The following is a 27,433-nucleotide window of genomic DNA, read 5'->3' on the forward strand; positions in this document are numbered from 1 at the left end:
TTACCATACAATTACACCGGCTAGGCCATGTGCGGCTTCTAAGTGACTCTCTTCCGTCATCCCTGTGCCCTCGCCAGTCGCGTCATAACTCCTACCGCAGTGATGGACTATGCAAGCTTGAAGGTCACTGACCTGAAAGCTGAACTGAAGAAGCGCGGTATCCCGCAGACAGGACTACGAGTGAAGCAAAATTTTATCGACCGGCTTATACAGGATGATAATGAACGCGCTGCCGCCCAATCTGAAACACCAGCAGAGCCAGTTGAGCCTGCGCCCACACCAGCACCAGCACCGCAAGTGACAAATCCAGTATACCAAGAGCCAGCGCCCGAACCCCCTAAAGCTCCAGTACCCCAACCGGCACAATTACCACCGGACCCTGTAGAACAAGCTCCTGTACAACAAGTTTTGGCCACCGAGATACAGCAGGCAGTTATACCTGAAGCTGCGCCTGCGCCTGTCACCTCGCAAAAGGTTACAAGCATTTCGCAGCTTATTGAACCTGTACCAGCTCCTTCCGTTGCCCAAGCACCCGTACCTACGCCGAAACCTGCGGTGGCGGAAGCTGAGCCAGCTCCCGTGACAGAATTGGTGGTGGAAGATATTACTCCTGCGCAAGCTGTTCCTGCTCCTGCTCCCGCACCTGAACCCATCCAAGAACCTGTCAAAGAATCCGTCCAAGAACCCGTCCAAGAACCTACCCAAGAACCCACCCAACAGCCCGTTCAGGACGAAAGCGCGAATAAGTCTTCCTCCGCGGACGTTGAGGCCATAAAAGAAGATACGGATGAATCAAGGAAACGGAAACGCCGAAGCCAGACCCCTCCTCCATCTCCCAGGAGCATCGCGCTAAAGAAAGCAAGAATTGAAGTGGAGCAGCAACAATCTTGGCCACCGCAGGAAGAAATCAAAACCGAGGGGCACAAGTTAAATGAAGATGAGGCTCCTGCCACGGCACCGGTAACTGCAGAACCGCCCGCTCAAGATACGGATGTGGAAATGAAAGAGAGTACACCTCCTGCGCCGGAGCCGAAACGAGAGACTGAAGAGAATGAGGCTAAGGAACAGGCAGAAACTGAAGCAGTAGGCCAAGAGGAATCTTCGGAGAAGAATGAAAAGCAACATGGGCAAAGGAAACCTGCTGGCGATGCGCGTTTCAAGGATCTGTTTCCTGCCACAAATGGGGCTCCCTTGCGGGCCGAGTCACCTCCCCCCGCTGAAGGCGATGACCGTATGGTATCCCCTGCTTTACATCCAGCCACCGCCGCTCTATATATCCGTGATTTCATGCGGCCGCTGCAACCTGCAGCATTAAAACGACACCTATGCTCTCTTGCTGTACCACCAAATTCATCTCCAGACCCTGACGTTATCGTTGATTTCTTCCTGGATTCCATCAAAACCCACTGTTTTGCTAGCTTCACAAGCATTGCAGCGGCTTCTCGGGTTCGAGCCGCATTGCACGACGCTATCTGGCCGGAAGAACGTACCCGCAAACCACTATGGGCTGACTTCATTCCAGAAGAAAAAGTGAAGGAATGGATAGAAATAGAACAGGCGCCCGGGAACAGCGGCAGGGGAGGTCCTCGTTGGGAAGTTGCCTATGACGAGACTGAGGATGGTATAAAAGCAAAACTGCAGGAAGCCTCGTCAATCACCAGCGGACCACCCCGCCCATACGACTCGGGTCAGGGTTTTGGACGAGAACCACCAACTGGCCCTCGAGCAGATAGGATGGGCCCTGGAGGCCGCCAAGGAAGTCAACAGACTGGTACACCTAGTAGCAAAATGCCAGAACACGGATTCAAGGCTCTTGACGACAGATTCCTTTCTACCGTTGCAAAGCCGAAGTTGTACTACCTACCTGTATCCCGAGAGGTATCAGACAAACGTCTCGATCAATTTGACGATCTAGCCAGGGCTGGCCCGGTATCGAAACGAGGCGGAGACGAGATGTTCAGATATACATTTGAAGACACCGATCAGTTCGTCGTCCAAGGACCAGAATATGGTCCTCGCCGCGGCGGTCGAGGAAGGGGAGGCGGACGTGGTGGGCGTGGTGGAGATTGGGGGAGCAGCTGGAGAGACGGCCCCTGGAGGGGTAGAAGATAAGTTAGAACGAAAATCTATCTAATTTTTCGCCTTCTCTCATTGTTATCCTTAATTTTTCCTTCGTCTCTTGCATAACCACGGATTTTGTTTCATTCCCCCTTTCACACGCATTCTCCTGCCGGATGACACCGGATTTACCCCAGGTGAAATCAACCATCAATGGCCAACCTTCTGGCGTCCCATTCCCATTTCCCTTATCTTTCCTTTCGCTGTTTTAGTATTTATTTCTACCGGTAACTTTCAACCCTGGTTTTAAATGGTGTTTACATGGAAGGGCGGTTACAAGGGATAAAATACAGCCTTTTCACAAAGGAGGAAAAATGCTAAATTTACTACGTTGACTATCTATTGGTCTTATTACTTCGGAAATGAAGTGGACTGGCTTGTTGGATCTGCCTTTGTTGCATTCTATGTTTGGTATAGCTTTTCTGACAGCAGCTAGGCATCCTTGTGCTGTATCTAGCCCAGTTCAAGAAAATAAAAATCATATCATACGCTATCGTTTCAATCATATCATATTCAGCATCTATTATTCCCGGAGAAGCGGCCTTTTGTATGCTCTAAACCCCCAAGTGGAAGCATTCATTTTCGGATTTCAGTCTTCATAGGTGTTACCTTTTAGGGATGGAACAAGTCCCCGCTCATACGGCTAGAAAGTTGAGGTTCCTTGCTGTTGTTGCGCCCTGCCGATTCAGTAACAGCGAATTTCTTTCCTAATTCCCGCATCTGATGAATACTCTGCCCCATGGATCCCAGTAAGGCGGTAAGTAGGACATCATTCGCCTGGGCTAGGGACTGTACTGAGAACGCATTTGAGCTTTGAGGGTTTAGCAGAGCAAGGTGAGAGATAACGCAGTAGATACTGCGAAGAAGGGAATGAGAAAGGGTTGGCTTTGGGGGGGATTGTGGTGCCACGGAGGTATCAGTTCTGGAGGATTCTTCAATTGACTGAAGATAGCATTTTATGAGGTGTATGCGAGACTGGAGGGTTTTAACAGCACTCAGTCTTGTTGTAAGATTTGCAATCACTATATCACATCAGCAGCTCTTCATAACGTGTAACTTATGCATAGTACTTACAGTCTTCATCTTCGGGCGAAAGAACGAGGTCTTCAGTAGGTTCTGATATCTTCTGTCGTTTCTCTTTATCCTGGGCCAGGGACTCGGTCTTTGACTTGCTCGGCTCCTTGTCCAGGATTGCAGTTGCATTACCACCTCCAGTAGCAATCGAGTCAACACTTATCATCTCAGCTTCTCCTGTCTCGATTGAATATGGCACAGGCCTAAACTTCAATGTCAAAGTTCTGTGTTGGTCATCTCCTTGCATCGGTCGATCTCCGTCATCAGCAGTATCTCCTTCATAGACCGATTCGTAGACGGATATGGGAAGTTTCCCAACTGTCGAAGACGTGTTTTCGACATCTGAGGAGTGGAATGCAAGAAGAATAGCAGCTTCGTTATAGTCGCGGAGTATCTGCTCGTGTATGGAAACCTGCGAGGGTAGCGGTCCAGAGGGAGGTGTGACGGTAAACCAGCCAACCAGATCTAAAGCTGGTGATTTATGAACGTCCTTGACTATTGAGATAAGGTAAGCAAAGGCGTCCGTATAGACAGAGCATCGTTATTAGCTTGAAAGGGAGCTTACATTGCTGTAATCGTTCATTGAAGAATGCTTGGTGTAGGAGCACTTCCCCACTCGCCGAGGTGACCAAGTTGCAATCAAATACATGCTCTAGGGTAATGGACCTGCCATTCTGTTGTCCGAGTATCGCACCAACTATCAGGCCTTTCTGCTGTCGAACCGTATGCCGTGTGATGTGGTCGGAGATATTTAGCAGGACGAGGGGATGTAACAGAGCCTGGAGGCTGGAGTGTGAGGATTTGGAGGATATCAGGGTATTAGATACCTCGGCCATAATGACCCAGCGCTTTCAGCAGTCAATGTAGGAAGTAAGGGGCGTTAATCAAGTTTGGCCCTGTAGTAGCTAACTAGATAGTTGTCACTTTGATATTTGATTGACGTTGCTTGTTGATAGAAGATAAAATAGAGCTCGATAAGCAAAGTCTTGGCGTTTGCTTTGTTTGTCTTTGTGGGGTCGAAGCAGCTTAAAGAGACGAAGAACAACGACGTCGACAACATCCCAGTGTAAGTAACAGACTTATTGATAGCGCAGCGAAAGAGGACGAACGCCATGAGCAAGCCGATATCTTTTGACCAGGTGACAAATAACCTAGAGCAGATCCTTACAGACCCGTCGACTTCACTCGATGTTCACATCATCGACAAGCTAGGAGCTGAGGTGGTGGCTCAGACAGACCACGATCTCTCCAAGAAGCTGATTACTCTGATATCCCGCGTCCTTCCGGTGCTGCAGGAGGATCCAAGCCCCATCACAGCTCTGGCAACAAAAGTTGCCAGGTTTCTAAGCTTTTCAGAACTTCTGTCAATCGATCCCCCCATCGATTTCATTGCTGGAATCAGGGCCGGTTACCCCCCGATCAACTCCCTCGTACTTTGTCTGCTCGCAAAAGCAAGCGAGTCCCCAAGCCATGTTGCCGATGTTGCTGGAAACGCAGATCTAGTCAGATCTCTTATAGAGCTGTGGCTATCGTCCGATGACTCTGGGGTATCACAGGCAACTTTTGATGTGCTCTGGTCTCTGCTGGAGGCGGACCACTTAGTTTCAAATAACACACATGGGAGATCCAATAATGAATATCCGCAGAATGGGCCGATGTGGCAGAGAATATTTCAGGACAAATCGACCTATAAACTCTTCTTTTCGATATGTTCCCTGCGCACGGTAGGACAAGATGGACAGATCAGCGCTCGACAAAAGACGGTTGCTCAGGGGAGATTGATGGAGTTCGTTGTCAAAGTTGGATCTGCCAACTGGGGAGCTATATCAAACTCGCATTTCCCTGATGTTGAATCATCCTTCCAGAGCGAGAGCTTGTTGAGCTTTGCCGCTCTTCAGATGGTTGACACGAATGACCTCCTACTCCACATGACTCTCCTACAATTTTTTCGACAGCTGCTTGAAATTAATGCTCCTGGACTGCATCACAGTTTTGGCAAGACATCTAGCCCAATCCCTGCGTTCTCATCTCCATCACTGGAGTTTCTCATAACCAATGGCCTACATAGGAAGGTTATCAATTACTATTTGGATCCTTCCACTCTTGACGCTGCCACTGCAAGCTTTCTTGCAGCCCCTGTAATGGCATATGTTTCTGCCTATGCAGCCCTCTACCCAAACCACATACTACAAGAACACCAGGAACAACTGGATCGGCTATGCTCTCGCATACTCGAGGCATTCAATATTCCTTCTGCACAGTGGGCCCATGGCGCTGTGCCAGTGGGAGACCTCGATATCTTAGCTTCCCTACCACGAGTAATGTTAGTTGAATCCGGCAAAAGAGGCCTGAACCCGCTACTTGCTATTCCGTCCAAACCCTTACATATTGAGACACTGATGTGCCTGGGGAAGATATTTCATGGGCCACCACCCTCTGAAGACGCAATGGATATAGAACAGGTGGTTATCAAAGGCCCAAACCCCACAAGCTCCCGTGCTGAGGCGGCAGCCTCAAGGGTCCTCTACTTCCAGTATCTGAACAGCCACCCCAGCTTCTGGTCAAATATTATCGACGCTGCAGAGATAATAGCTATGCAAGATACCGCAATAGCATCTATAAACCTGATGAAGAGCGTTGTGACAGCCAACTGGGCTGTTCTCTCCTCAGCTGATGATGCAAGTGCATTGACTTCAAGTCGGTTTGTACTACCAACGGAGGCTGTGGTTAGCCAACTTGGTCCCTCTGCACAAGGGAGTCTCCCTGTCAGTGGAACATGGGCATTACTTGTCCCACCAGCCTTGACCGTTGTTTTACCATACCTTTTTAAGCAGCCCCCATCCTACGCTAATTTCGTTGCCGGGGGGGCTGGAGACACCGAGAGTGCTGTATGGCGGATTGCCACTACAAAATATGATGCCCTTGTCGCCCTTCAGACGGCCGTTCAAAAAATGGAGAGCTCTACTGGAAGCCTTGATGATATTAAACGAACCTTAAAGAGAAGGGTAGCAGAGGGGCCCATGGGTGCTCCAAACCAAATTGGAAGCAGGATTGAAGCACTCGAACTATGAAAGAGGACATCACGCTTACACCTTTAGCTGTGTATATGTACATATTTGACGCCAAGTCTCAAGCCATAATAGACTTACTATTATTTCCCTGATTACTCCATTATTATAATCATATCTACTCCCGACTAAATATCATCTCCATCTCCGTCTACAAACCATCTTGGGCCCAAATCATATCACGTGATCGGTTTGAGGCTCAAAGCTGTCAAAATTGATACAAACTTCAACAACTTCGGCACTCAAACAAGTCAACAGTGTGTGACTCCTACGTAGCTCAACGATGTCTCGAGCTGCACGCAATAAAAAGGCGCCCGGAGCCGAGTTTGCCTGGAAGTCAGAGGGTGGCGGCGAAGTAGACACATCGCCAACACCATTATTTCCTGTAATACACCAATTGTCGTTTACGTTTGTGATTGGAAGTCATTTACGCGCATACTAACATGACTTAATTATTTAACAGAAATATACTGTACCTGTTCCCGCCACATTTACCGACTCAGAAATATCAAGAATACAGCTATATCGTCAATTGCGAGAGAAAATCCACGATGGACCGTTTTATACCGTGCTTGCCTCCCAGCCGTCATACGGGAAAAAAGGCGCCCCAGCTCGTGCCCAGTTTGACCCTTTCCAGGGAATGGCATCTTATGGACAGAGATATATGAAGAAGTCGAGAACATTGCCAAAATTAAGTGCTGTACCGTTCGGTAATACACTCCTATACCCCGCATCACTAGACATAGCTCTAGGAATCGATGAGTGAGGTTATACTAATAGGTCGTTACAACTATGTAGAGATGAACTTTTTCCCAAAGGAGCTATGGTCAACACTTGATCCAAAATACGTCGGCTTACCGGGGACGTTTGCGAATGGTGGTGGGTTCTCCAAGGCCACGCATAAGCGAGGATTCGAGGAAGACGAGGACGAAGATGAAGAGGATGAGGGCCGGCGCAAGAAACGGAATCAGGGTGACGAGGATGAAGAAGGGTCCGACTCGGGCGGTAGACAACGGACAAGTGCGCGTGAAGGCGAAGACGCACTAGACGATGACGAGGATGATGCTGAGGACGAGATAGTTGACGATGATTTTGAGGAAGATGAGGAAGAGATGGGTGGTGATTATAATGCCGAACAATACTTCGATGGAGGTGATGAGCTTGGAGACGGGTTCGATGAAGGCGGTGGAGATGATAACGATGTTTACTGAAGCGCATTCCCATATTTTGTCCTCTCCTTTTTTATCCCATTTTTTGCATCTTCCGACATGATACCCATTTATACGATTTAGCGGACCAAAAGCAAGGAGTCAACAAAAATAGGCATATCTGTATTTATTTCATCTAGACAGTACCCCAATTGATTATTCTACGCTTTGAGATTTGAGTTGCGATCACTATAATCATGCCACCAATAAATCAATTTCATTGATCCTGCGTCAAAAAAACGTAGTTGATAGAAAGGAGATCTGGCCATGAATTCAAGGCAGTCCATTCTATCGCAACAGGTTAGCATACGCAATCAGCCACTTATGGTCGATTAATTCACGAAAATTCCTGTACTCGACCAATCCCTGGTATATAACCGCTGCTGGAGCTAGTACTGCGCTGTGCAGTGGAGCATCATCAGCATCCCGCAGAGTCTCGGCGTAATGAGCTATATCTGCCTCCTTCAAGTATGAGATATACTCTCTGGCTCTCTCCCATTCCTGCGTTATTCTCGTTAGTTCTTGGACCGAGCTCGCAAGGGAGTGAGGAGGAGACGGCTGCAGTCCCATACACAGAGGCATCTGGGCCTGTATTTCGAGAGGCACTGCTATTAACCCTTCTGGATGAATAATGCCCTGAATCTCGAAGTTTCTATTGACAAGAACGTTATGCGCACCAAGACCAGTAAGTGCTACGCCATATGGACCCTGGTGAGTTGACCATCGAGCAACAAGTCTTTCGAACAGAGATGGGATGCAAAGCGAGATTTCGTCAAAAACCGTCACACCTTTTTCTGATGCGTCTTGCAGGAGAGATGAGGCTAGACGCCTATAAAATTCGGCGCTGGAGCCATGAGTCGACTCTGTGGGTGTAGATACAACATGATACCCTCCGTTGCCATCTGGGCTGGGACGTCCGATACGATCAAACTTCTTGCTTGCTAGTTCCACCTGTATCTTAGCGAGCTGTCTTCTGAAGTCTATGTTTTGCCTGGTTGTCCCGAATACATTCTCCCCGTATCTCAGGGTCGCTCTGAGGTCATCTGCTGGGGTGCCGTGGATATAATCCATTAAGATATACGGGGCACCTACCGCGTTGGTTGGCGAGGCGTCGCAGTAATGAGCCTCTGGAACAGGGACTGTTGTCTGCTCCCTATAAACCCGTCTCAGCATTTGTTAGCAGGAAAGGTAACAACGTACATACTTGAGAAATTTCATGGATTCGTAACACATCTTGACGTTGGCGTCTTCGTTCCCCACGGTAGGAGCTGGAAATCGAATCCGAACAACCCATTTCTTGCCATCCTCGAATGTTATCTGGCGAAAATAACTGGTCGAGCCAAATGTATGTTCCTTCGAGAGGAAACAGTAGATACCGCCGCGGAGGTTGTAGCATTTTTCAATAATTCTTCCAAAGGAAATGTAACGGATAAAATTCTCCTTTGCATAGTGATGCTCACTGTCTTCGGAAATACCGGTCCAGCCATCATATCCGATTTGTATTCCACCTGACATTTTATATAGAGTGTGCAATAAGCTGAGTGCAAGGACAATCGCTGCCGGTTGGAATATAGTCTTTACAATAAGAAACAGTATGGTATAAGCTGAGGAATGCCACGCCTCAGAGGATGAATGGGTATTTATAGCGAGTCTCATCTTCACAGGCCTCTCTCAGTGTCCATCGAGGAGGAATTCCCATGCCGGCTATAGTAACCAATCATTGGATGATTGAAGGGGCTTTGAGGGATAGTAACTAGTTATGCTATCCATGGAATAGAAAGACACGGTCTTTGATATCTTCGCCATAATCCGACCGCCAGCGCCTTTCCTTGTACTGCTATACATAAAGGTACATTGCATCGACCTTGTTCTCCTGGAGCAGCCAGACAGCTTTTGATGATGTTTTGTGTTTTGCGCCAGGGGAAGAAAAACAAGCGACGCTCTTGGCGGTTCCTGTGATGTCATGACTCTTTTTTCGTTTTTATAGCACAAAAGGGTAGAAAGAGTCATTGTTTAGGATTTTTTATTCAGTCCACTAAGAGGCTGCGCATCATGAGCTGGAGAAGACAAGAGGCCTTCTTTGACCGTTTCGATGGCGACCGTGGAGAAAGATAGCTCTCTCCGGACGGCTTTGATCGCCTACGGCTCAGAGACAGGCAACTCTCAGGATGTGGCAGAGGAGATCGGCCGTTTGACGGAGCGGCTTCACTTCAGGACCAAAGTAGCTGAGCTCGATGCCTTGCAGCCCGTAAGCGCTTTCTTGTTTCTCTCCCTTTCTTTATCGTGGCTAGATAATGTGGCTAACTAAGAGCCTATTGCTATAGAAAGAGCTATACGGTTACCAGTTTACTGTCTTTGTAGTGCCGACTACCGGACAGGGAGATTTCCCTGCCAACGGACGCAAGTTCTGGAGATCGCTGCTCCTCAAAAGACTGCCTCCAACCTTCTTACAAGGGATCAGTTTTGTTCTCTTTGGGCTGGGAGATAGTTCATATCCAAAGTAGGGCTCATTCATTTGTGGTTTGTGCTGGGCGGATGGCTAATGGAGGGACACCAGGTTCAACTGGGCATCCCGGAAGCTGTATAGACGGCTACTACAGTTAGGGGCAAGCGAGTTATATCCGCGCGGAGAAGCAGATGAACAGCATCCAGAAGGGTACGTGGTTGAGTAGTTATCTGCCTGCTTTGGGTAATGTTAGCTGACAGGGAGCTAGACTTGAAGGGACGTTTTTGCCCTGGTCTCTGGACCTGCTGAAGCATTTGCTGGATAAGTTTCCGCTGAAGGACGGGCAACATCCTATCCCAGATGGTGTCCGTCTACCACCTAAATGGATCCTCGATGATTATGACCTGAAAGAAGAAGATCGGGTAATTAGAGTGAAGCAGCCATTCAAGGCTCAGGAGCCCGACTCTTTAGACCATGATACCCGGCCACTTCCTGGGTCAATCTCAGCAACACTTACAGTGAACACTCGAATGACACCATCGAGCCACTGGCAGGATGTTCGACACCTAGTTCTAACTGCCTCGGAGTCTATAAATTATGCTCCAGGGGATATACTACACATCACTCCTCGGAATTTCCCCCAGGACGTAGACAGGCTTATAGCACTGATGGGCTGGGGAGAACAAGCCGATATGCCTCTACAGTTTGTCACTGGTGACGGCTCTTCGGCATCAGCCTCTGTCTCCGCACCATCCATCCCATTCTTACTTGGCGTACCTGGTTTCACCCTTCGCGCACTCCTCACAGACTATCTAGATATCATGGCCATTCCTAGACGGTCATTCTTTAGCCAGATTGCACATTTCACGAAAGACGAGATGCATAAAGAGCGACTTTTAGAGTTCACGAATCCAGAGTACATAGATGAGTTCTACGACTATACCACTCGCCCGAGGCGAAGTATCCTGGAGATCCTGGCTGAGTTCGATACCGTCAAGATTCCATGGCAGTCAGCGTGCTCCGTACTTCCCGTACTTCGAGGCAGACAGTTCAGTCTTGCGAGCGGTGGGAAGCTAAAGTCATCGACAGATGGGGGTACACGTTTTGAGCTGCTAGTTGCAATTGTCAAGTACCAGACAGTGATAAAGAGGATACGCCAAGGAGTTTGCACACGGTATCTAGCCGCCCTGCAGCCTGGAAGCACGTTGAAGGTGCAAGTGCAAAAGGGAGGACTCTATTCATCAGTAAAACAGCTCTCTGACCCGTCTGTGCTGATTGGCCCGGGAACAGGCGTTGCTCCAATACGGTCCCTGCTCTGGGAAAAAGCAGCGATGGCTGAGGAATTGAAAAAGAAACATGGTCCGGATGAGGAGCCTTATCCCCTTGGGCCAGTGATACTGCTGTACGGTGGACGTAACAAGGCAGCAGATTACTTCTTTGAAGGTGAATGGGAAGAACTCAAGGCCCAACTCAATCTGACGGTGATCACGGCCTTTTCACGAGACCAGAAGAAAAAGTACTATGTCCAGGATGCACTGCGGGAGAACTCCCCGGTCTTCTACGACCTGCTGCACGAGAAGGGAGGCTCAGTGTTTGTATGTGGCTCGTCTGGCCGGATGCCCCAAGCTGTTCGTGAGGCACTGATAGAGACTTTCCAGGCTCCGCTGGGCGATTCGGCGGAGAGCAGACAGGCGGCAGAGAAATATTTGATAGACATGGAGAAGGTTGGGCGATATAAGCAGGAAACATGGTAGTAGTAATACTCTTGAATAGCTAGAATGACAGTCTAAAAAACGAATAGATGATGTTGATGTTTGATGATGAGGAACCAAAAAGCCGAAGCTTCGGCCTCGCCGTCCGAAAAGAACCGCGTCTTGGCATATGAAGTTGCTCGGCCTTTTTTTCTGGTGCGAGCAAGCAACGACAACTTGACTATCACAGCGAGACATCTATACAACACACCTTGGACGAGAGAGAAGAGCTTTCCTCGAAACAAGGACAGACGAGATAGAGATACATTTACAATGGCCAGCGCATTGAGGATATTAGTGCCCGTCAAGAGGGTTCTTGACTATACCGTGAGTGCTTCTCATCCTGCCGAGGTGTGACCACAAGGGACCGGTGACGCTGCATACCGTCAAGCTGGGCTTGATATCAGCACCTTGGAGGAGACACAACCTTGACGCACGCTCTCTTACCATATCATCTCCGGCCAATTGTATATAACGACATACAATACATGATGCTAACGAACGACAGCTTAAACCCCGCATCGGCAAGACGCAAACCAGCGTCGACATAACCGGCATGCGACAAGCCATGAACCCATTCGACGAGCTGTCCATGGAAGAAGCCTCCCGCCTACGAAAAGACGCCAAATCACCCATGAAAGTCTCTGAAGTGCTGGCCGTCTCCGCCGGCGGACCCAAGACCGTGGACGTCCTTCGAACCGCCCTTGCCCTGGGTGCGGACCGAGCAATGCACGTCGAGGTGCCCGAGGCAAAGGACGGATTCTACTCTGGCCTGGAACCGCTGACGGTTGCCAAGATGCTCAAGGGGGTCGTGGAGAAGGAGAAAATCAACCTTGTCTTCTTGGGCAAGCAGGCTATCGACGGCGACCATGGTCAGACCGGCCAGATGCTTGCTGGTCTGCTGGGCTGGTCTCAGGCTACGCAGGCGAGTAAAGTGACGGTTAAGGATGGGGAGGGAACGGTTGAAGTGACGAGGGAGGTGGACGGGGGTGTTGAGACGTTGGAGGCGAAGTTGCCTATGGTTATCACGACGGACCTACGGCTGAACACGCCCAAGTTTGCGACTCTGCCGAACTTGATGAAGGCGAAGAAGAAGCCCATTGAGAAGAAGACCCTGGCGGACTTTGGCCTCGATGAGTCGCGACGGTTGAACACTGTCAAAGTTACTGGTATGCCTCTCTCTCTCTCTCTTTCTGCTCCCACTTGGATCCTAGCTAACTATGACAGAACCACCAACGCGACAAGGTGGCAGCAAAGTAGAGGACGTCGACGGCCTCATCTCCAAGCTTAAGGACCTTGGTGCCTTGTAAATATAGTATAGACGAAACGATTTCCTTGTCTCTCTATCTTTCTTTCTGTCTGTCTGGCCTGTTTCATCTGTCTTTTTGGTATAAGCAAGTAACAGTCTGCAGAGTCCTGTACATCGACCAGGGTAACTAGAAGTAACATAGACTTCTCTCATCAGCTTCTTCTCTCTTCTCTTTTTCCTTCCTACCTAGCACTTTCTCTCCGTCATACTCCTAGTCCTCGTCCTATATCTCCTCCTATATATGATGCTTGTCTCTTTTACCACTCAACCCACGGTCTCTCACTAGCTATGCTTCTATGGTGTAGTGGTAGCACATCGGATTTTGATTCCGACGACGCCAGTTCGATCCTGGCTAGGAGCTTTTTTCTCCTTTTTTTATATTCCTCTTTTTTTATTGGTCACATAACCATGGGCTGCCAAGCATGTTTCGCGGCATCTGATATCAGATGGAACGTATGTACGTAAAATATGCATGATATACTAACAACAGCAATAAAAATAACAATATAAAGCATGCATGGGTTGGTTATTATTATTTGATAATGCCCGAGTCAAGCACGCAGATCAACCGTCCACGAGTCACGTTTGAGCTCCGTGCATTGATTGATTGGCAGATCTCCCTAGCTTAGGCTTTCATCGCAATCTAATCCCAATTCCAACGGTTGTCACCACACTCTAACTGGTCATGCTGAACCATCCCCATGCCGCGATCAACAGCCCAGAGACGGTCCGAAAGACTGCTTTCCCCGGTACACCCTCACGCCAGCACACATACCCATCGACGAGGCCGAGATAGCCTAGAATGAACATGATCGTGTCGACTTCGCGGAATTTGTCTTGGAGGTAGAAGGTGAAAAGCGCGAGACCAAGTGCTGTGGTTCGACCCGAGGCGGTAATCATGATTGCCTGGGCTTCCTTGGAGACTGCAATGCGCTTTGGCAGCCCGAATTCTTCGATGGCATAGGCAGCGTTCCAGAATGGCATCAATCCTCCGAAGGTGGTGGCAGTGGCCACGAGGAGAGGTGGGATGTGCCACGCGGTAAAGTGTTCAAACATCGTGGGTTGGTTGGTTGGCTGATTCACCGGCTGCCTTGGGGTTCTTGGCTTTTGAGGAAGAGAGAACGCTGAATCAAGGTGTTGCTGGCTGAGAGGCTGCGGGCGTACATGCGCGAGAGAGGAGGAAGAAGTTGGTCATGGGGGTATAGTGAACATACGTAATATTTATATCGGGAAGGAGTTCCAATAGAAACAACTTACCCTCCCCCTCCTCCCTAGCAGTTAGAAGCAAAATATGATACGATAGTTAATGCCGCACCAAGAACGAATCCCTACCTAACTATCCAGCGTGTTGGTTTAGCGAAGGATCTCTGCCGCGATCTACTGGGAAAAAGCCCCCGAGCAAGGACTTGGCTACAACGTTTTAGTCAATATGAAATATTTTCAAACTAGCTGTAGCAGAGCCTCTCGTATCAAAGACTCCATCACAGATAGACTTAGTTGAGGTACCTTTTGCTTAATTAAAGATCTCACACTTTGTCACTCTCTTAGTGTATATAGGGTATTGGCTATATAAAAGAAAAATACAAATTCAATCCACACTTGTATGTGTTTTCATAGCTTATATCTATTTTCTCTTGTTTGAAATAGCCTCGAGGTTTAGTCCTTATCCTTAACAACGAAATAAACCAACGTTACTTGCGGTCAAGGTAACTTGCAGTTATCTTGGAGTCGCCTTGTTGCGGCTTAGGAGGGCATCGATTGGGTATTTAGGGAGCTTGGGTAATAAATAACAGCTTTTTATCGGTTTGAAACTTGTTATCAATTAACCGATTCCCTCTATAGGTACTGTTTGAAGACCCACCCATAGTCGCGATCTGAACTAGGTACCTAAGTTATAGAAAATGCAGTACCACCCTTAGTAGGGCAGGGTATCAAAACTTCGATACGTACATACACACTATATGGATGCAGCGTGCGTTGCGATGATGAATCTGCCTAAACAACCAATGCGTCGACACTCTGGCCAGTAGAAACCACTTGAACTGAGCCTGTCAATATAAATGGTTATCGTCGGGAGGACATTGGAGGTGGCACTGGAGTAGCTTTGGAGTGGCCTTGGGACGACCCTTTGACCAACAGTCAATATCACACCTATTTTGAGCATCAAAGGCATTGTCACAGTTCCACGGGAGAAGCTTCCCCAGCGTTAGCGGCCATTGGGCGTCAGGTGCTTTATGAAGATGTTGTCTTTTGTGCTTTGATGGCTTCCGTCAAAGTTCCGAGTCGAGAGCGCATCCTGTTCGTATTGCAGGGAGCGACCGTTGCGGAATCAGGGAAGAGGCATGCTACTAAGAAGTTAGTTATTTAACTAGTTACAGCCTCCTTCAACTTAGCAAAAGGGCTGTCTCGATGAAAGACACGATCAGCCAGCCAAATTTAACTCGGGAGGAAGAAGATGTCGGATCTCGGAGGTGGTTAGGGTTAGAACCGACGAGAGATGAATCTCGCATTTCTTCCCGTGTCGTTTTTCGATATATGACACAGACAAAAGATCTTCGTTATTCGACGTGATATATGTAACTACCCCTTTTCCTTTTCCTCGTCGTCTCATGTCTCAAGATCCAGTTAATCTACCTACGACACGTTACAGCTCATATCAAAGATATAATAATAAAAGAGCAAGGACCTTTTCCGCCGCCCGCCGTCCGCCATCACGGTTCCTCTGGGCTCCTCTTGGTTCCTCTTGTTCCTCTAGCCCTTCCTCTTCCTCTGGCTTCCTGTGGCTAAGCGAGAAAGACGAGGCCCCATAGCTAATGCATGCAGGTACCAGGTACTTCCCTGCAGACAGCAAAGACGCCAGCCAGCCAGGTATCTTCGACCTTCAAGCCTCTTTCTTTTTCTTTTAGATTTTTCGCCTTGGTGGATGAGCTGATGACGTTACGACCGGAGAAGGATCTCGCTTTTTTCCCTCTTCTCTCTTCTCTTGCTCTCTCTTTGCTCCTCTTTTCGCTTCATCTTCGTGATGGCTGACGGCTTTGACTCGTGGACTAGCGAGGCGGCGAGACCGACGGGACCCAGCGATTCATTTCTACTAACTAATAAGAATAAGGATAATAATACGGACGGCCGGCAGGGCAGGGCTCGTCTTGTTCCCTCTCTCTCTTCCTTTTTTATCTCTGGACCGAGACAGATAAAAGACTAAGAAGATGCGTCCTGACGAACCTGCGTTTGGTTCCCTTTCTGCGTGAAGTTTGACCTGACCTGGCCTGACATCGATGCCTGCTGGGATTGCACCTTGTTTTTCCTTTTTGTTTTTGCCCTGCTGCATCGACAACTATATGATATACAGGTCCTTACATGCATACATACATACATATAACAGCTCTGCATATACAGCTTGCCGGGTCTATACATATACTTATAGACATTTCCTCCTCGACCGCCGGCTTTTCTTCTTCTTCTCTTTCTCTTCTTCTTCTTCTTCTACTTTTTCTTCTTCCCTCTCGTCGTTCCACAAGAAAACCGGCCCGGTCCCTGCTTGAGGAGAACAACTATTAGTTTCTTCCTCTCGTTTCTTCTTATTATTGCTATATTATTATTGTTGTCTTGTTATTGCTTTTATTCTGATCTGCCTGCTTTCCCCCCTCTCTTGTATTTCCGTTTTCCTATAACTCCATAATAACTAACCGTCCTGCTGCTGTCTGGCTTTTATTCTTGCTGACTGCTTGGGGCCTGGCACGGCAAAGCAAGGGTCATCGGGCCTGAAACACCCTTGCATAACTATCGCATCGACAACACTCAGCAGGCGGCAGCTGGCCTAAAGCACGAGGCCGCAGAGGGAAAGCAGCAAGCATTATTAGCTTCTTGCAAGGAGGGCAGACTTATTTATACATACACATACATATACAGACAGGCGCAGACAGGCACACGCAGACAGCCAGACAGGGCCAGGTAGGCGAAGCTGGCCGGGAGACGAACGGGGAGGGAGGACGAGACAGCCCAGGGGAGGGTTCCGCTTCGGCCCCTCGCTTCATTTCTCTCTCTCTATAGCTGCTATACGGAGTGCTGTGCTGTCTATCCTGATCCTGAGCGAGCCGCGCAGATCGAGAGAGCATCGACAGGTTGAGACAGCCGTTGTCTCCATTATAGTCTCTGTCCTTTCTCTCTTCTCCTTCTTTTCTCTTCTTCTTCTTTTCTTCTCGTCTTCTTCCTGTCCTGCTTCTGTTGTCGTGTCGGCAGTCTTGCATCTAGAAAGTGGACGGACTGCGGTTGCAACACCATGTCACAGACGTCGACGTCGACATGGGAACGAACCAAGGGCTACTCCAAGCGCGGCTTCGACAAGGCATGGCACCAGCTTGACAGGATTGGACGGCCGGTCAACCGTCTATCCAACAAGCTTGGCGCAGAAGCCTTTTGGCCGACGACGCTCGACTTGGAGAGCGAGAAGGCCGCGCGCATTCTCCGGAGCTTCTGTACGGATGGCTTCTACAGCCAGCCCGAGTCGGACAATGGCGGCGGCGGCAGCGGCAGCAATACCAGCCTGCAGACCCAGCAGACCCAGCAGACGAAGCCGGCGGAAACTCGCGCATCGCCCCAGAGAAGCCGGTTCTCATGGAGATTCAGCTTGCAGCCTTTGCAGCCTCAATCGCCGAAGTTACCGCAACAGCAGCAGCAGCAACAGCAACCTCCGCCGACGCCGCCTCCACAGCCGGAAGAGCATGGCCCTCGTGGCAAGCAGCAACGGGCGATAAAGAAGATACCTGCTTCTGTTATCAGGCAGGCCAAGGGACTGGCCATATTTACCACCATGCGAACAGGCCTCTGGGTCAGCGGCGCAGGTGGCAGTGGAGTTCTGGTTGCTCGCCTAGCAGAGACGGGAGAATGGAGTCCACCGTCTGGAATCATGCTGCATACCGCGGGCCTAGGTTTCCTCGTGGGCGTTGACATCTACGACTGCGTGGTGGTGATAAACACCTACGAAGCTCTCGAAGCCTTCAAGTCGATAAGGTGCACCCTCGGCGGCTCTCTAAGCGCCGTGGCCGGACCAGTCGGCGTGGGAGGCGTCCTAGACTCGGAAGTCCACAAACGACAGGCTCCCATATGGTCATACCTCAAGAGCAGAGGTCTCTACGCCGGCGTCCAGGTCGACGGAACCATCGTCATCGAGCGGTCGGATGAAAACGAGCGCTTTTACGGCGAGAAAATCAGCGCAGCAGATATACTCTCAGGCAAAGCCAAGGACCCTCCTTCATCTATCTCAACCTTGATCCAGACCATCAAGGCGGCCCAGGGCGACCAGGATATCGATGAAGATATGCTCCCTCCATCCGGTGAAGCTCCCGGTGATGCCGAGATCTCGCTAGCTGGAACCTTCGGGGTCCCAGAGGAAGACGATCCAGATCCCTATGGTGTCAAGGCCCTGGAACGAGAAGGGGTCATGATCCGTGAAGCTGGCACCAAGCGCACTCCCACGCTCGACGTGTTTGACTTTCGGCCCAGTCCCACCAGCCCCATCAGCCCAAGATGGAGCAACAGGAGCAGTTGGCGCTCTAGCACTCAGAGCGCAATGAGCACAGATAAGGGCACACAGACCAATCTCCACGAGCTCAACCGGGGCCGGAGCCCATCAACGGCCAGCCGCACCTCGTCCCGCTCCCACAGCATAAAGGATCTTTCCTCATCCATACACGAACATACCTCGGACACGGAGCATTCGTCCACGGGCGAACCTGACCCGGCGTCGATACCCATCCCTGCATCAACAACCACTTCCCGAGCACAGTCGATATCCTCCAAAGTACCAGAGGCCATCCCAGAGTCCCTCCCTGAATCTCTTCCCGAAACCGAGATTGCTGTTGCAGTAGCCGAGCAAGCTATCCCGCAACGGATCAACTCCAAGAGCTCCCCTTTCGCTCGAGCCAAGCTAGTCACCATCCCAAAACGAAACCCTCCCGCTCTACCAGCCCGTAACCCGAGTCGAGCACCATCTACCGTTGCCACTCTTTCCGAAGCTCGAGAATCTGGCCTCTTGGCACTTAGTCTTGACTCGGACGCTGGCACGCCTCAGCTGCTGGCCAGAGAATACTCCAACGAGTCCGATGCATCCGAGGGAGTCACTAAGCGTCGTGGATCCAGCATTTCCTTGCATTCACATAACATATCCAGGCGCACATCCACCTCTCCCAAGTCGACATCTCCTTTATCAAAGTCCGTCTTCCTCGCATCTGAGCCGGACCCCTTGCCCGAGGCAGACCTAACTGTCTCGGAACCAGTTTCTCCTACCAATGCTGGACCAGAAACAAAAGAGGAACCCAAGGAAGAGGAACCCAAGAAGAAAGAATCCGACGAGACTGTTGTTGAGGCACCTCCCCTCACCACCGGCGCATTCCCTTCAGACGAAAAGATCTAGCCACTCCCTCTCGACTCTTATCACTACAGCCACCATTATCCTTCCGTTCACCCACGACCACCCCTTACGACCATCTAGCTGTTTTTTAATCGCAAACAAAATTCTATCTCAACTGCATTCTAAACCTGCCATCTTTTGGCCCTATACTTTTCCATCTAACTCGGTCCCGCATTCCTGGCTTCAACCTTTCCTTCTTCTGCTTCTTATATCCTAGCAATGCGCGCTGGTCTGCTTCTGCTTCTGATTTTGCTTTTATGCTTTTTAATCACAGTACCACTTGGGTTGTCTTTGCTTTTTTCTTTTCCTTCTCCTCTCGCACCCGAGAGTATAACTTTGTACCATGCTATGAGGACGGATTGGGAGGAGGGCGTTAGTTTCACTGCTTGTATTCCACTGTTTTCGAGATATCCATCTGGGCTTTTGCGTCTTTGCTTCTTTGCTTCTTTGTTTTCTTTGCTGTGTTTTCGGCCTGACCCTTCCTTGCTTTGCTGTTCCTGGAGTACTACGTACCTCGTCTTCCCATCCTATCCACCCACACGCAGAAATGTATGTACGTTAGCTAAAAACCCATGCATATATGAAACTCCACTGTATATTCCTTCCGATCCTCCCACCGCTTCTCTTTGCTCTCCTCTCTTATTATCTTATCTATCAGGCAGCAACTTCTGCCTGGCCTTTAGCGCCGCTTATCTAAGCCAGAGCCGCACGGAGCTATCGGCGCTTAGCCTAAAAGGGGCTGCAGCCTGGGAGCGGCTTTTTTTAGCTTTGCCCGAAACTCTGCGGACGCGCCTTGTCAACTTTGTTGGCACCTTCCGGGGGCGACGACGCAGCCGCAGCTCGCTGGTGATATAAATACCAGCACCTCGCTTCCCCTTTTCCTCATCCTCAATTCTCTTCCTTCTCATCTCCCCCAGCACATAGTGAGACATTATTCCCTCTTCCTCTCTAATCCCTGCTCTTACCCCTTTTTTCCTCCCTCACACGCCCTTTCACAATGTCCAAAATACTTGCTGGTCAAGTCGTTGTAGTCAGCGGCAGCTTCAGGTCATATAACCACGGTAAGCTCCAATTCCATCCCCGTTGTCTCTGGATCGCTTTCCCCGTTGCGTCCGCGCATCCATCTGTATCAGCCAATTGACAAATCACGTATAGAAGCGATCAAATACATCGTTGAACAGCTAGGCGGAAGCTTCAGCGCAACAGTGACCGATGCGTGTACACATCTCATCACTTCCAAGGCTGCCCATCCGGCCGGCACAAAGAGTAAATAGGACCTTTCTCTCTCTTGCATCATACTCGATCTCCTCGAAATCATGTACCGTTGACAGTGGCGGGATCAATTCGTCCAATTCCACTTCCAATCCCCATTGCTCGGCCATTCATGCGTGGGGACAGTACAACTTACGATTTCCAGACCAGCAGGCTATTGCGCTAGGGAACGATATTAAGATCGTCTCTCTCGATTGGTTGACTGAGTCGCGTGATAAGCAGCAGCATGTAGACGAGGCGCCGTATTCGCTTGCTTTGCCGACTCCGGGGAAGCCCTCGGTGGACGGTACCGGTCCTCGAAGATCGGGCAGGACTACTCAGTCCCAGTCCCAGTCTCAGTCCCAGTCCCAGCCTCAGCCTCAATCGCAGCCCCAATCGCAGGCTCAGTCTCAACCCAAGTCACAACCTGCAAAGGCCAATGGAAAGACCAAGAAGGCGCCTAAGAATAAGAAAGATGATGAAGATGAAGATGATAGCGCTGATCAGCCGCCTGCGAAGAAGCAGAAAGCTGACCCTGCAGATACCAAGCCTAAGGCGAAAGCAAAAGCTACCAAAGACGCCAAAGATACAAAGGATGCAAAAGATAAGAAGGATACCAAGGATACGAAAGCTACCAAAGCTACCAAGGCCACCAAGGCCACCAAAGCTGATGATAAGCCTACTCTGAATGTTCCAGTCGACGATCTTGTTCCAAACAAAGGTAAGTTGCACAATCATTCCTTTGGTAATAAACAATGCCTAATTCCATTCTTTATCTAGATTCGTACAGTGTATGGCAGGAAGGAAGTGTTGTCTTTGACGCTGCACTGAACAGAACTGATTCAGGCGCCAACAATAACAAATTTTACATCATCCAGCTTCTCGAAGGACCAACATCCGGAGAGTTCTCTACATGGACCCGATGGGGTAGAGTCGGAGAGAATGGGCAGACTGCTCACTTGAAAGCTTCGAGCTTCGACCAGGCTATGGGCATTTATGAGAAGAAGTTCAAAGACAAGAGTGGTCTCAGCTGGGCCAAGAGAAATGATCCCCCCAGAAACGGCAAATACGCTTACCTAGAACGATCATATGAAGATGAATCGGACAAGAAGCCGAAAAAGGACAAGGCCAAAGATGACAAGCCAAAGAAGGAAATCAAGAGGGCAGAGTGTACTTTGGTAAAGCCCGTACGGGACCTCGTTGCATTGATCTTCAATCAGTCTCTCCTAAACGCCGCTATGGAGGACATGTCATACGACGCAAAGAAGCTGCCGCTGGGAAACCTTAGCAAGAAGACTCTTCTTCAAGGTTTTGAGATCCTAAAACAGTTGGATGCATTAGTGCATGATCCCACAAAAGCAGCACAGTCTCCTCTCGGAATCAACACCCTCAGTGACCAATATTTCACTATTATTCCTCACGCTTTCGGCAGGAATCGACCACCAGTGCTGAGATCACCACAGCAGATCAAGAAGGAAGTCGAGTTACTAGAAGCTTTGACTGATATGGAAATCAGTAGCAAGATTATGAGTGCTTCTGAAGAAGAGGACGACAACCCCGTTCATATTCTTGACAGACAGTTCGCGGGTCTTAATCTTAATGAAATGACTCCTCGTAAGTTCCCTATACGGGTGCTGATACTTTTTCTTTACTTTCTAACGAACCATTTTTAGTTGCCCATAACTCTACCGAGTTCACTGAGTTGGAGACTTATCTTATTCAATCTCGTGGCGCTACACACAGAGTTAAATACAATGTAAGTACTGGCCCTGAAAATATTTCATGCGCAATAATTCGCATCTAACGGTGTAAATAGCTCCGCAACATTTTCCGAATTGAACGTCAGGGAGAAAATGAACGCTATGAAAAGTCCGCTTACGCCAACATACCAAACAGCTGCCGTCGTCTGCTCTGGCACGGTTCCCGTACCACCAACTACGGTGGTATCCTCAGCCAGGGTCTCCGAATTGCTCCACCTGAAGCTCCTGTTACCGGATACATGTTCGGAAAGGGTGTCTACTTCGCTGATGTGTCGAGCAAATCAGCCAACTACTGTTACCATAACCTCAGCAACAATACTGGTTTACTTATGCTCTGCGACGTTGAAGTTGGTAACCCTATGCTTGAACTGGCTAATTCCGACTACAATGCTGGCGATTTAGCCCAGAAGTCCAATAAGCTGGCTACTTTGGGTCTTGGACAAGCCATCCCTAGCGGGTGGAAAGACGCCGGTTGTGTTCACAAGGACCTCGCTGGTGTCTTGATGCCGGACTGCTCTAACCCGCTGGGCAGGAATAACGATAATGGTGTATGGCTTCAGTACAACGAGTATATCGTGTACGACGTGGCACAGATACGCATCAAGTATCTGCTTGAAGTTGGAATGTGACATTGATCTTTGTTTCAACCTGTCGATTGCTTTTTTGGTCTGCGCGCTTTATCTTGGGGTTCTCTGTTCAAATTTCTGGGTTCGTCTAGGTTTTATGGAGTATTCGTCTTTTATATAGTAGACCTTGTATACTTTGTCTGTCCTTAGCCGTGTTTATTTACATCTAGCCTGCTGCGGTTTCATTTTGTCTGTCTATATTTGTCGCTGCAAAAAGCCGTCCATTAGCTGCTGAACCATCTGCCTCTTCCCTTCTTCCCATTCATCCCAACATAGTCCACAGTACACTGTGTCCCTACCAACGGCTTTCTTGTCTGCGTGAGCCGGCATCTTCTTTCCACTGCCCTCTTTCTTCCTACGCTCAGCGTCCCAAAACACTCGGTCCCACCGCAGAATCCCTTCTTGCTCGAATCCCATCTTCTTAGCCGTTGCGCGGGAGGCTGCATTCGTCGTAGCAGTCTGCCAAAGCACTTTGCGCAAACCCAGCCCTCCCTTCGACGGATCACTGCTGTCAGGGGGGTCAAGTGCATACTGCAGCATCAATCCTACAGTATGAGTCGTCACATGTGTCCGCTGGAAGTCCGGGAAGACGACCATAAATGCGATCTCCAGCATTTGGTTGGCCACAGATGCGTAAGAATAGGTCACAATCCCCGCCAATGCTCCTCCATCCTCCTCTGGGCCCGGCTTGGTCTTATCTATAATAGCAAAGGCTACTCTTGTGTTACACCTGCATACCTGCGGGTAGAAGTACTTGGTCAGGAACTCTCCGACATCTGCAAATGGCCCAATCGGCATATGAGCAAACATCTCCGGCTTATCGGCTGTCTGCTCGATGAATATCTTCGAGTGGCGGGCAGGCTATGTGCGGCATCATACATGAGTCTCAGTTAGCGACAATGATCACCGTTAACGCGATCCCTAGTTACACACATCACAATATATCGCTTAAGGGCCTGGGCTTCTTACATCAAACAGCTTAAGCTTCACCAAGGTACTTGAGAGTTCCCTGATGGGAAAGCAAAAGCCGACATCCGCTTCCATGTTATGAGATTCTGGCTGGGGCTAGAGGAGAATCCCAAGGGTCAAGGGGTATCTAGTTTAGCTGTTTGGCTGTTTGGAAAAAAGACCAACAATAATTCAAGTATCCAACTTTTTATCTTGTCGACTATAGCTAAGGATCTGAAACGGTTCTCTAGTTATACGCCCTGCCAGCTGGGGAATTTCGGCCAGAGAAACCCCGGTTGGCCATCCTCCGTCAATGCGGTTGGATGTACTCCGTATATACGAAAATATCCACACATGCTGCAGCGACCACCAAAGACCAAATCAGAATCCACAGGACAATTCTGGGGACTCGCTGATGGTCAACAGGTGGATATATATAGTACGGAGTACAACCACAGCCATGGACTACGGGGTAGACAGTTACGCATCGATTTTCAGGGGCGACCGCAGACGACGCTTGAACCACCCCATACCTCGCTACCTGGGATAGCTCCCATGGGACCAAGCAAGCCATGCCCCGGAGAACCAACAGCTATCCCGTATTCTGCGCCCAAGGTGTTGGCTGCCTCCAAGATGCCGACAACAGCCGGAAGAATGCGTCAGTACGAGTTAACTGTGGGGGGAGTCTGCATTGAAGCTTTGCTGAGAGAGGCTTGACGGGCTTGAGGTCACTCTAAGCAGGGATATGCTTCCTTCCGTCACACCCCAGTCGGTGACTTGGTTACTTAACATGGATGATAAGATTGCATCTTACCGTTGAATAACCCAGAGACGTCTATCTCAGACGACAGCCCAAAATTGACCATGCATCAGGCATTCCCCAGGGGATCGACATCTCTGCCATTGGCCAGCTTCCAACAAACCCTGTATCAAGATCAGTCTTGAGGCAAGCTCTTCCAATACCCCGGACGAGATGCTTCCCCGCATCTCTTTCATTCTTTCATGGATGGATGACACAATATTTACGCCGTCTTTTTCTTCCGTTTTCTTGAATATAAAAAGGGCATTGGCATCCTCCTGAAGGGAATGGATTTTATCCTCCAGGAGCACTGACCAGGGGGCAAACCCGTGGAAGCTTTACTGGGTTTTTTGCTTTATTTCTGCTCTCTTCTCGTTCTTTCACTAATTTACATCCACGATGCACTTTGCGGCTAGCATTGCCGTGGCGCTGCCGGTCATTGGCGCTGCCAGTGCCCAGTATTTCCCTCCACCCGTTGAGGGCGCCACTGTGGTCAAATCCAAGTTCGACGAAAATGTGAAGATCACATACAAGGAGGTATGCGTTGACCAATGCATATTCTAGAAGACTTGTGTATTTGAATTTGTTTGGCTAACCCTCTGACTAGAATGACATCTGTGAAACAAATGAGGGAGTTAGATCGTTCACTGGCCACGTCCACCTTCCTCCAGACGAGGACGACTTTGGCGTCTACCGAAACTACTCAATCAACACATTCTTCTGGTTCTTTGAAGCCCGTGAGGATCCTAAAAATGCCCCTCTCTCCATCTGGCTGAACGGTGGTCCGGGATCGTCATCCATGATCGGACTCTTCCAGGAAAACGGCCCCTGCATGGTTAATAATGACTCCATGTCTACCACCAACAACCCATTCGCATGGAACAACAAAGTGAACATGCTCTTTATTGATCAGCCAAACCAAGTCGGCTTTAGTTACGACGAGCCTACTAATGTTACTGTCAGTAACATCAACGGTGAGGTGAAGGTTGCCGACTTCTCAAATGGCGTCCCTGCACAAAATCTCTCCACTTTAGTCGGAACCCTTAGCAGCCAGAATTCATGGGCCACCGCCAATAACACCATGAACGCTGCGCGTTCTATCTGGCACTTTGCACAAGTGTGGTTCCAGGAATTCCCTGAACATAAGCCCAACAATGACAAAGTCAGCATCTGGACCGAGTCCTATGGAGGAAAATACGGGCCTTCATTCGCCTCGTACTTCCAGGATCAGAATGAAAGGATTAAGAACCGTACCATTGACGAAAAAGGACAAATGCATATCCTCAACCTTGACACCCTCGGTATCATCAATGGCTGTATCGATCTCATGTGGCAAGCCACGAGTTACGCCGAGTTTCCTTTCAACAACACCTATGGTATCACAGCTTTTAGCCAGCAGCAGCGCGATGATATCATAAATGATATCCACCGCCCTGACGGCTGCCTTGACAAACTCGCCAGATGCCGTGAGGCCGCTAAAGAAGGAGACCCTTACTTGTACAGCAACAATGCGACTGTCAACGAAATCTGTAATGATGCTAGCAATTTCTGCGACAGCCACCTAATGGGACCTTATGAAGACACCAAGCTTGGTTACTATGACATAGCCCATCCTGTTCAGGACCCCTTCCCCCCACCATTCTACAAGGGCTACCTCAGCCAGTCCCGCGTCCTGTCCGCCATGGGTATGCCAGTCAACTTCACCCAACGCTCCGGTGCTGTAGCGAAAATGTTTGATGCCGTTGGAGACTACGGTCGCCCTGATGTCCGTGGCTACACCGACGACCTGGCTTACCTCCTCGAGAGCGGAGTCAAGGTTGCTCTCGTCTATGGTGACAGGGACTACATCTGTAACTGGCTCGGTGGTGAGCAGGTCAGTCTTGCCTTGAACTACACTGGCACTGAGGGCTTCCACAAGGCAGGATATGCCGACGTCAAGGTCAACCCTTCTTTTGTCGGAGGTTCAGTCCGTCAGTATGGAAACTTCTCCTTCACCAGAGTTTACGAGGCGGGCCATGAAGTCCCTGCCTACCAGCCTGAGGCTTCGCTCAAGATTTTCGAGCGTATCATGTTCAACAAGGATATTGCTACCGGTGAAATCGACATTGCTCAGAAGCCAGACTATGCTACCACCGGAACTGTGTCTTCGTTCCAGATCAAGAACGATATCCCTGCGGAGCCAGAGCCAACCTGCTACCTCCTTAGTGCCGGCCGAAGCTGTTCCAAGGAACAGATTAAAGCCATCGAGGATGGAACTGCAGTGGTTGAGAACTATATTATCAAGAGCCCTGCTGGGAAGAAACAGGGTCCTCCACCAACCACTACCACATCTCCCACGCCTGCCCCTACCAGTGGAGGTGCTATGACACAAGGCCCAGCGGCCATGCTGACAATATCAGCTCTCGCTGCCCTTACGTTCTTCTTCTAGTACACATTGAAGTATATACATAGATTGAAGGTTTATAGCGAGGCAAATACAGATTTATGACTATTTAGGCCATAGATGCTTGAAAGAGCAGTAGAAAATATATTCATTTCTTGTGTCCTTTGGATATAAACTCCTTGTAGTCAGTAGAAGCAAGGTTCTATAGGATAAAAACCAAAGCCAACAATTGCTCGCCCCGCAAGGGCCAGCTCCCCGAAGCCAAGGAGGATACCTTGCTTCG

At 49.4% G+C, this 27,433-nt stretch overlaps 13 protein-coding genes and 1 non-coding gene across 14 annotated transcripts; 9 read left to right on the top strand and 5 right to left on the bottom strand.

Annotated features, from left to right (window-relative positions):
• Positions 1-102: 102 nt before the first annotated feature.
• MGYG_03665 (SAP domain-containing protein) lies at positions 103-2,112 on the top strand (the record flags this gene model as incomplete). The annotated part of the gene is made up of 1 exon (XM_003173440.1): positions 103-2,112. One exon carries the CDS (start codon positions 103-105, stop codon positions 2,110-2,112), a length of 2,010 nt encoding a protein of 669 aa, XP_003173488.1.
• Positions 2,113-2,730: 618 nt separating this feature from the next.
• Positions 2,731-4,028, bottom strand: MGYG_03666 (signalosome subunit; the record flags this gene model as incomplete). Its single annotated transcript, XM_003173441.1, has 3 exons — positions 2,731-3,140; positions 3,193-3,687; positions 3,758-4,028. The coding sequence occupies 3 exons, from the start codon at positions 4,026-4,028 to the stop codon at positions 2,731-2,733; spliced, it is 1,176 nt and encodes a 391-aa protein (XP_003173489.1).
• A 276-nt stretch (positions 4,029-4,304) lies between these two features.
• Positions 4,305-6,263, top strand: MGYG_03667 (hypothetical protein; the record flags this gene model as incomplete). Its single annotated transcript, XM_003173442.1, has 1 exon — positions 4,305-6,263. The coding sequence occupies one exon, from the start codon at positions 4,305-4,307 to the stop codon at positions 6,261-6,263; it is 1,959 nt and encodes a 652-aa protein (XP_003173490.1).
• Positions 6,264-6,543: 280 nt separating this feature from the next.
• On the top strand, positions 6,544-7,471 carry MGYG_03668 (hypothetical protein; the record flags this gene model as incomplete). The annotated part of the gene is made up of 3 exons (XM_003173443.1): positions 6,544-6,645; positions 6,724-6,970; positions 7,059-7,471. The coding sequence occupies 3 exons, from the start codon at positions 6,544-6,546 to the stop codon at positions 7,469-7,471; spliced, it is 762 nt and encodes a 253-aa protein (XP_003173491.1).
• A 285-nt stretch (positions 7,472-7,756) lies between these two features.
• On the bottom strand, positions 7,757-8,983 carry MGYG_03669 (hypothetical protein; the record flags this gene model as incomplete). The annotated part of the gene is made up of 2 exons (XM_003173444.1): positions 7,757-8,621; positions 8,673-8,983. 2 exons carry the CDS (start codon positions 8,981-8,983, stop codon positions 7,757-7,759), a joined length of 1,176 nt encoding a protein of 391 aa, XP_003173492.1.
• Positions 8,984-9,560: 577 nt separating this feature from the next.
• On the top strand, positions 9,561-11,668 carry MGYG_09023 (hypothetical protein; the record flags this gene model as incomplete). The annotated part of the gene is made up of 4 exons (XM_003173445.1): positions 9,561-9,716; positions 9,793-9,968; positions 10,026-10,124; positions 10,183-11,668. The coding sequence occupies 4 exons, from the start codon at positions 9,561-9,563 to the stop codon at positions 11,666-11,668; spliced, it is 1,917 nt and encodes a 638-aa protein (XP_003173493.1).
• Positions 11,669-11,938: 270 nt separating this feature from the next.
• On the top strand, positions 11,939-12,975 carry MGYG_09024 (electron transfer flavoprotein beta-subunit; the record flags this gene model as incomplete). Its single annotated transcript, XM_003173446.1, has 3 exons — positions 11,939-11,992; positions 12,174-12,834; positions 12,893-12,975. The coding sequence occupies 3 exons, from the start codon at positions 11,939-11,941 to the stop codon at positions 12,973-12,975; spliced, it is 798 nt and encodes a 265-aa protein (XP_003173494.1).
• A 289-nt stretch (positions 12,976-13,264) lies between these two features.
• Positions 13,265-13,335, top strand: MGYG_10536. The gene has a single exon. It is a non-coding gene; the product is annotated as a tRNA-Gln (tRNA).
• Positions 13,336-13,649: 314 nt separating this feature from the next.
• MGYG_03671 (hypothetical protein) lies at positions 13,650-14,030 on the bottom strand (the record flags this gene model as incomplete). The annotated part of the gene is made up of 1 exon (XM_003173447.1): positions 13,650-14,030. One exon carries the CDS (start codon positions 14,028-14,030, stop codon positions 13,650-13,652), a length of 381 nt encoding a protein of 126 aa, XP_003173495.1.
• Positions 14,031-15,630: 1,600 nt separating this feature from the next.
• MGYG_09025 (hypothetical protein) lies at positions 15,631-16,302 on the bottom strand (the record flags this gene model as incomplete). Its single annotated transcript, XM_003173448.1, has 3 exons — positions 15,631-15,853; positions 15,916-16,069; positions 16,197-16,302. The coding sequence occupies 3 exons, from the start codon at positions 16,300-16,302 to the stop codon at positions 15,631-15,633; spliced, it is 483 nt and encodes a 160-aa protein (XP_003173496.1).
• A 951-nt stretch (positions 16,303-17,253) lies between these two features.
• Positions 17,254-19,386, top strand: MGYG_03672 (LAS seventeen-binding protein 3; the record flags this gene model as incomplete). The annotated part of the gene is made up of 1 exon (XM_003173449.1): positions 17,254-19,386. The coding sequence occupies one exon, from the start codon at positions 17,254-17,256 to the stop codon at positions 19,384-19,386; it is 2,133 nt and encodes a 710-aa protein (XP_003173497.1).
• A 994-nt stretch (positions 19,387-20,380) lies between these two features.
• MGYG_03673 (polymerase 2 ADP-ribosyltransferase 2) lies at positions 20,381-23,023 on the top strand (the record flags this gene model as incomplete). Its single annotated transcript, XM_003173450.1, has 6 exons — positions 20,381-20,444; positions 20,539-20,649; positions 20,801-21,355; positions 21,415-22,248; positions 22,308-22,390; positions 22,451-23,023. The coding sequence occupies 6 exons, from the start codon at positions 20,381-20,383 to the stop codon at positions 23,021-23,023; spliced, it is 2,220 nt and encodes a 739-aa protein (XP_003173498.1).
• Positions 23,024-23,215: 192 nt separating this feature from the next.
• On the bottom strand, positions 23,216-24,064 carry MGYG_03674 (hypothetical protein; the record flags this gene model as incomplete). The annotated part of the gene is made up of 2 exons (XM_003173451.1): positions 23,216-23,881; positions 23,990-24,064. 2 exons carry the CDS (start codon positions 24,062-24,064, stop codon positions 23,216-23,218), a joined length of 741 nt encoding a protein of 246 aa, XP_003173499.1.
• A 1,102-nt stretch (positions 24,065-25,166) lies between these two features.
• Positions 25,167-27,195, top strand: MGYG_03675 (carboxypeptidase S1; the record flags this gene model as incomplete). Its single annotated transcript, XM_003173452.1, has 2 exons — positions 25,167-25,304; positions 25,375-27,195. The coding sequence occupies 2 exons, from the start codon at positions 25,167-25,169 to the stop codon at positions 27,193-27,195; spliced, it is 1,959 nt and encodes a 652-aa protein (XP_003173500.1).
• Between the last annotated feature and the right edge of the window lie 238 nt (positions 27,196-27,433).

The sequence above is a fragment of the Nannizzia gypsea genome, genomic scaffold (assembly GCF_000150975.2).
Source record: "Nannizzia gypsea CBS 118893 supercont1.3 genomic scaffold, whole genome shotgun sequence".
In the NCBI taxonomy this organism is placed as follows: domain Eukaryota; kingdom Fungi; phylum Ascomycota; class Eurotiomycetes; order Onygenales; family Arthrodermataceae; genus Nannizzia; species Nannizzia gypsea.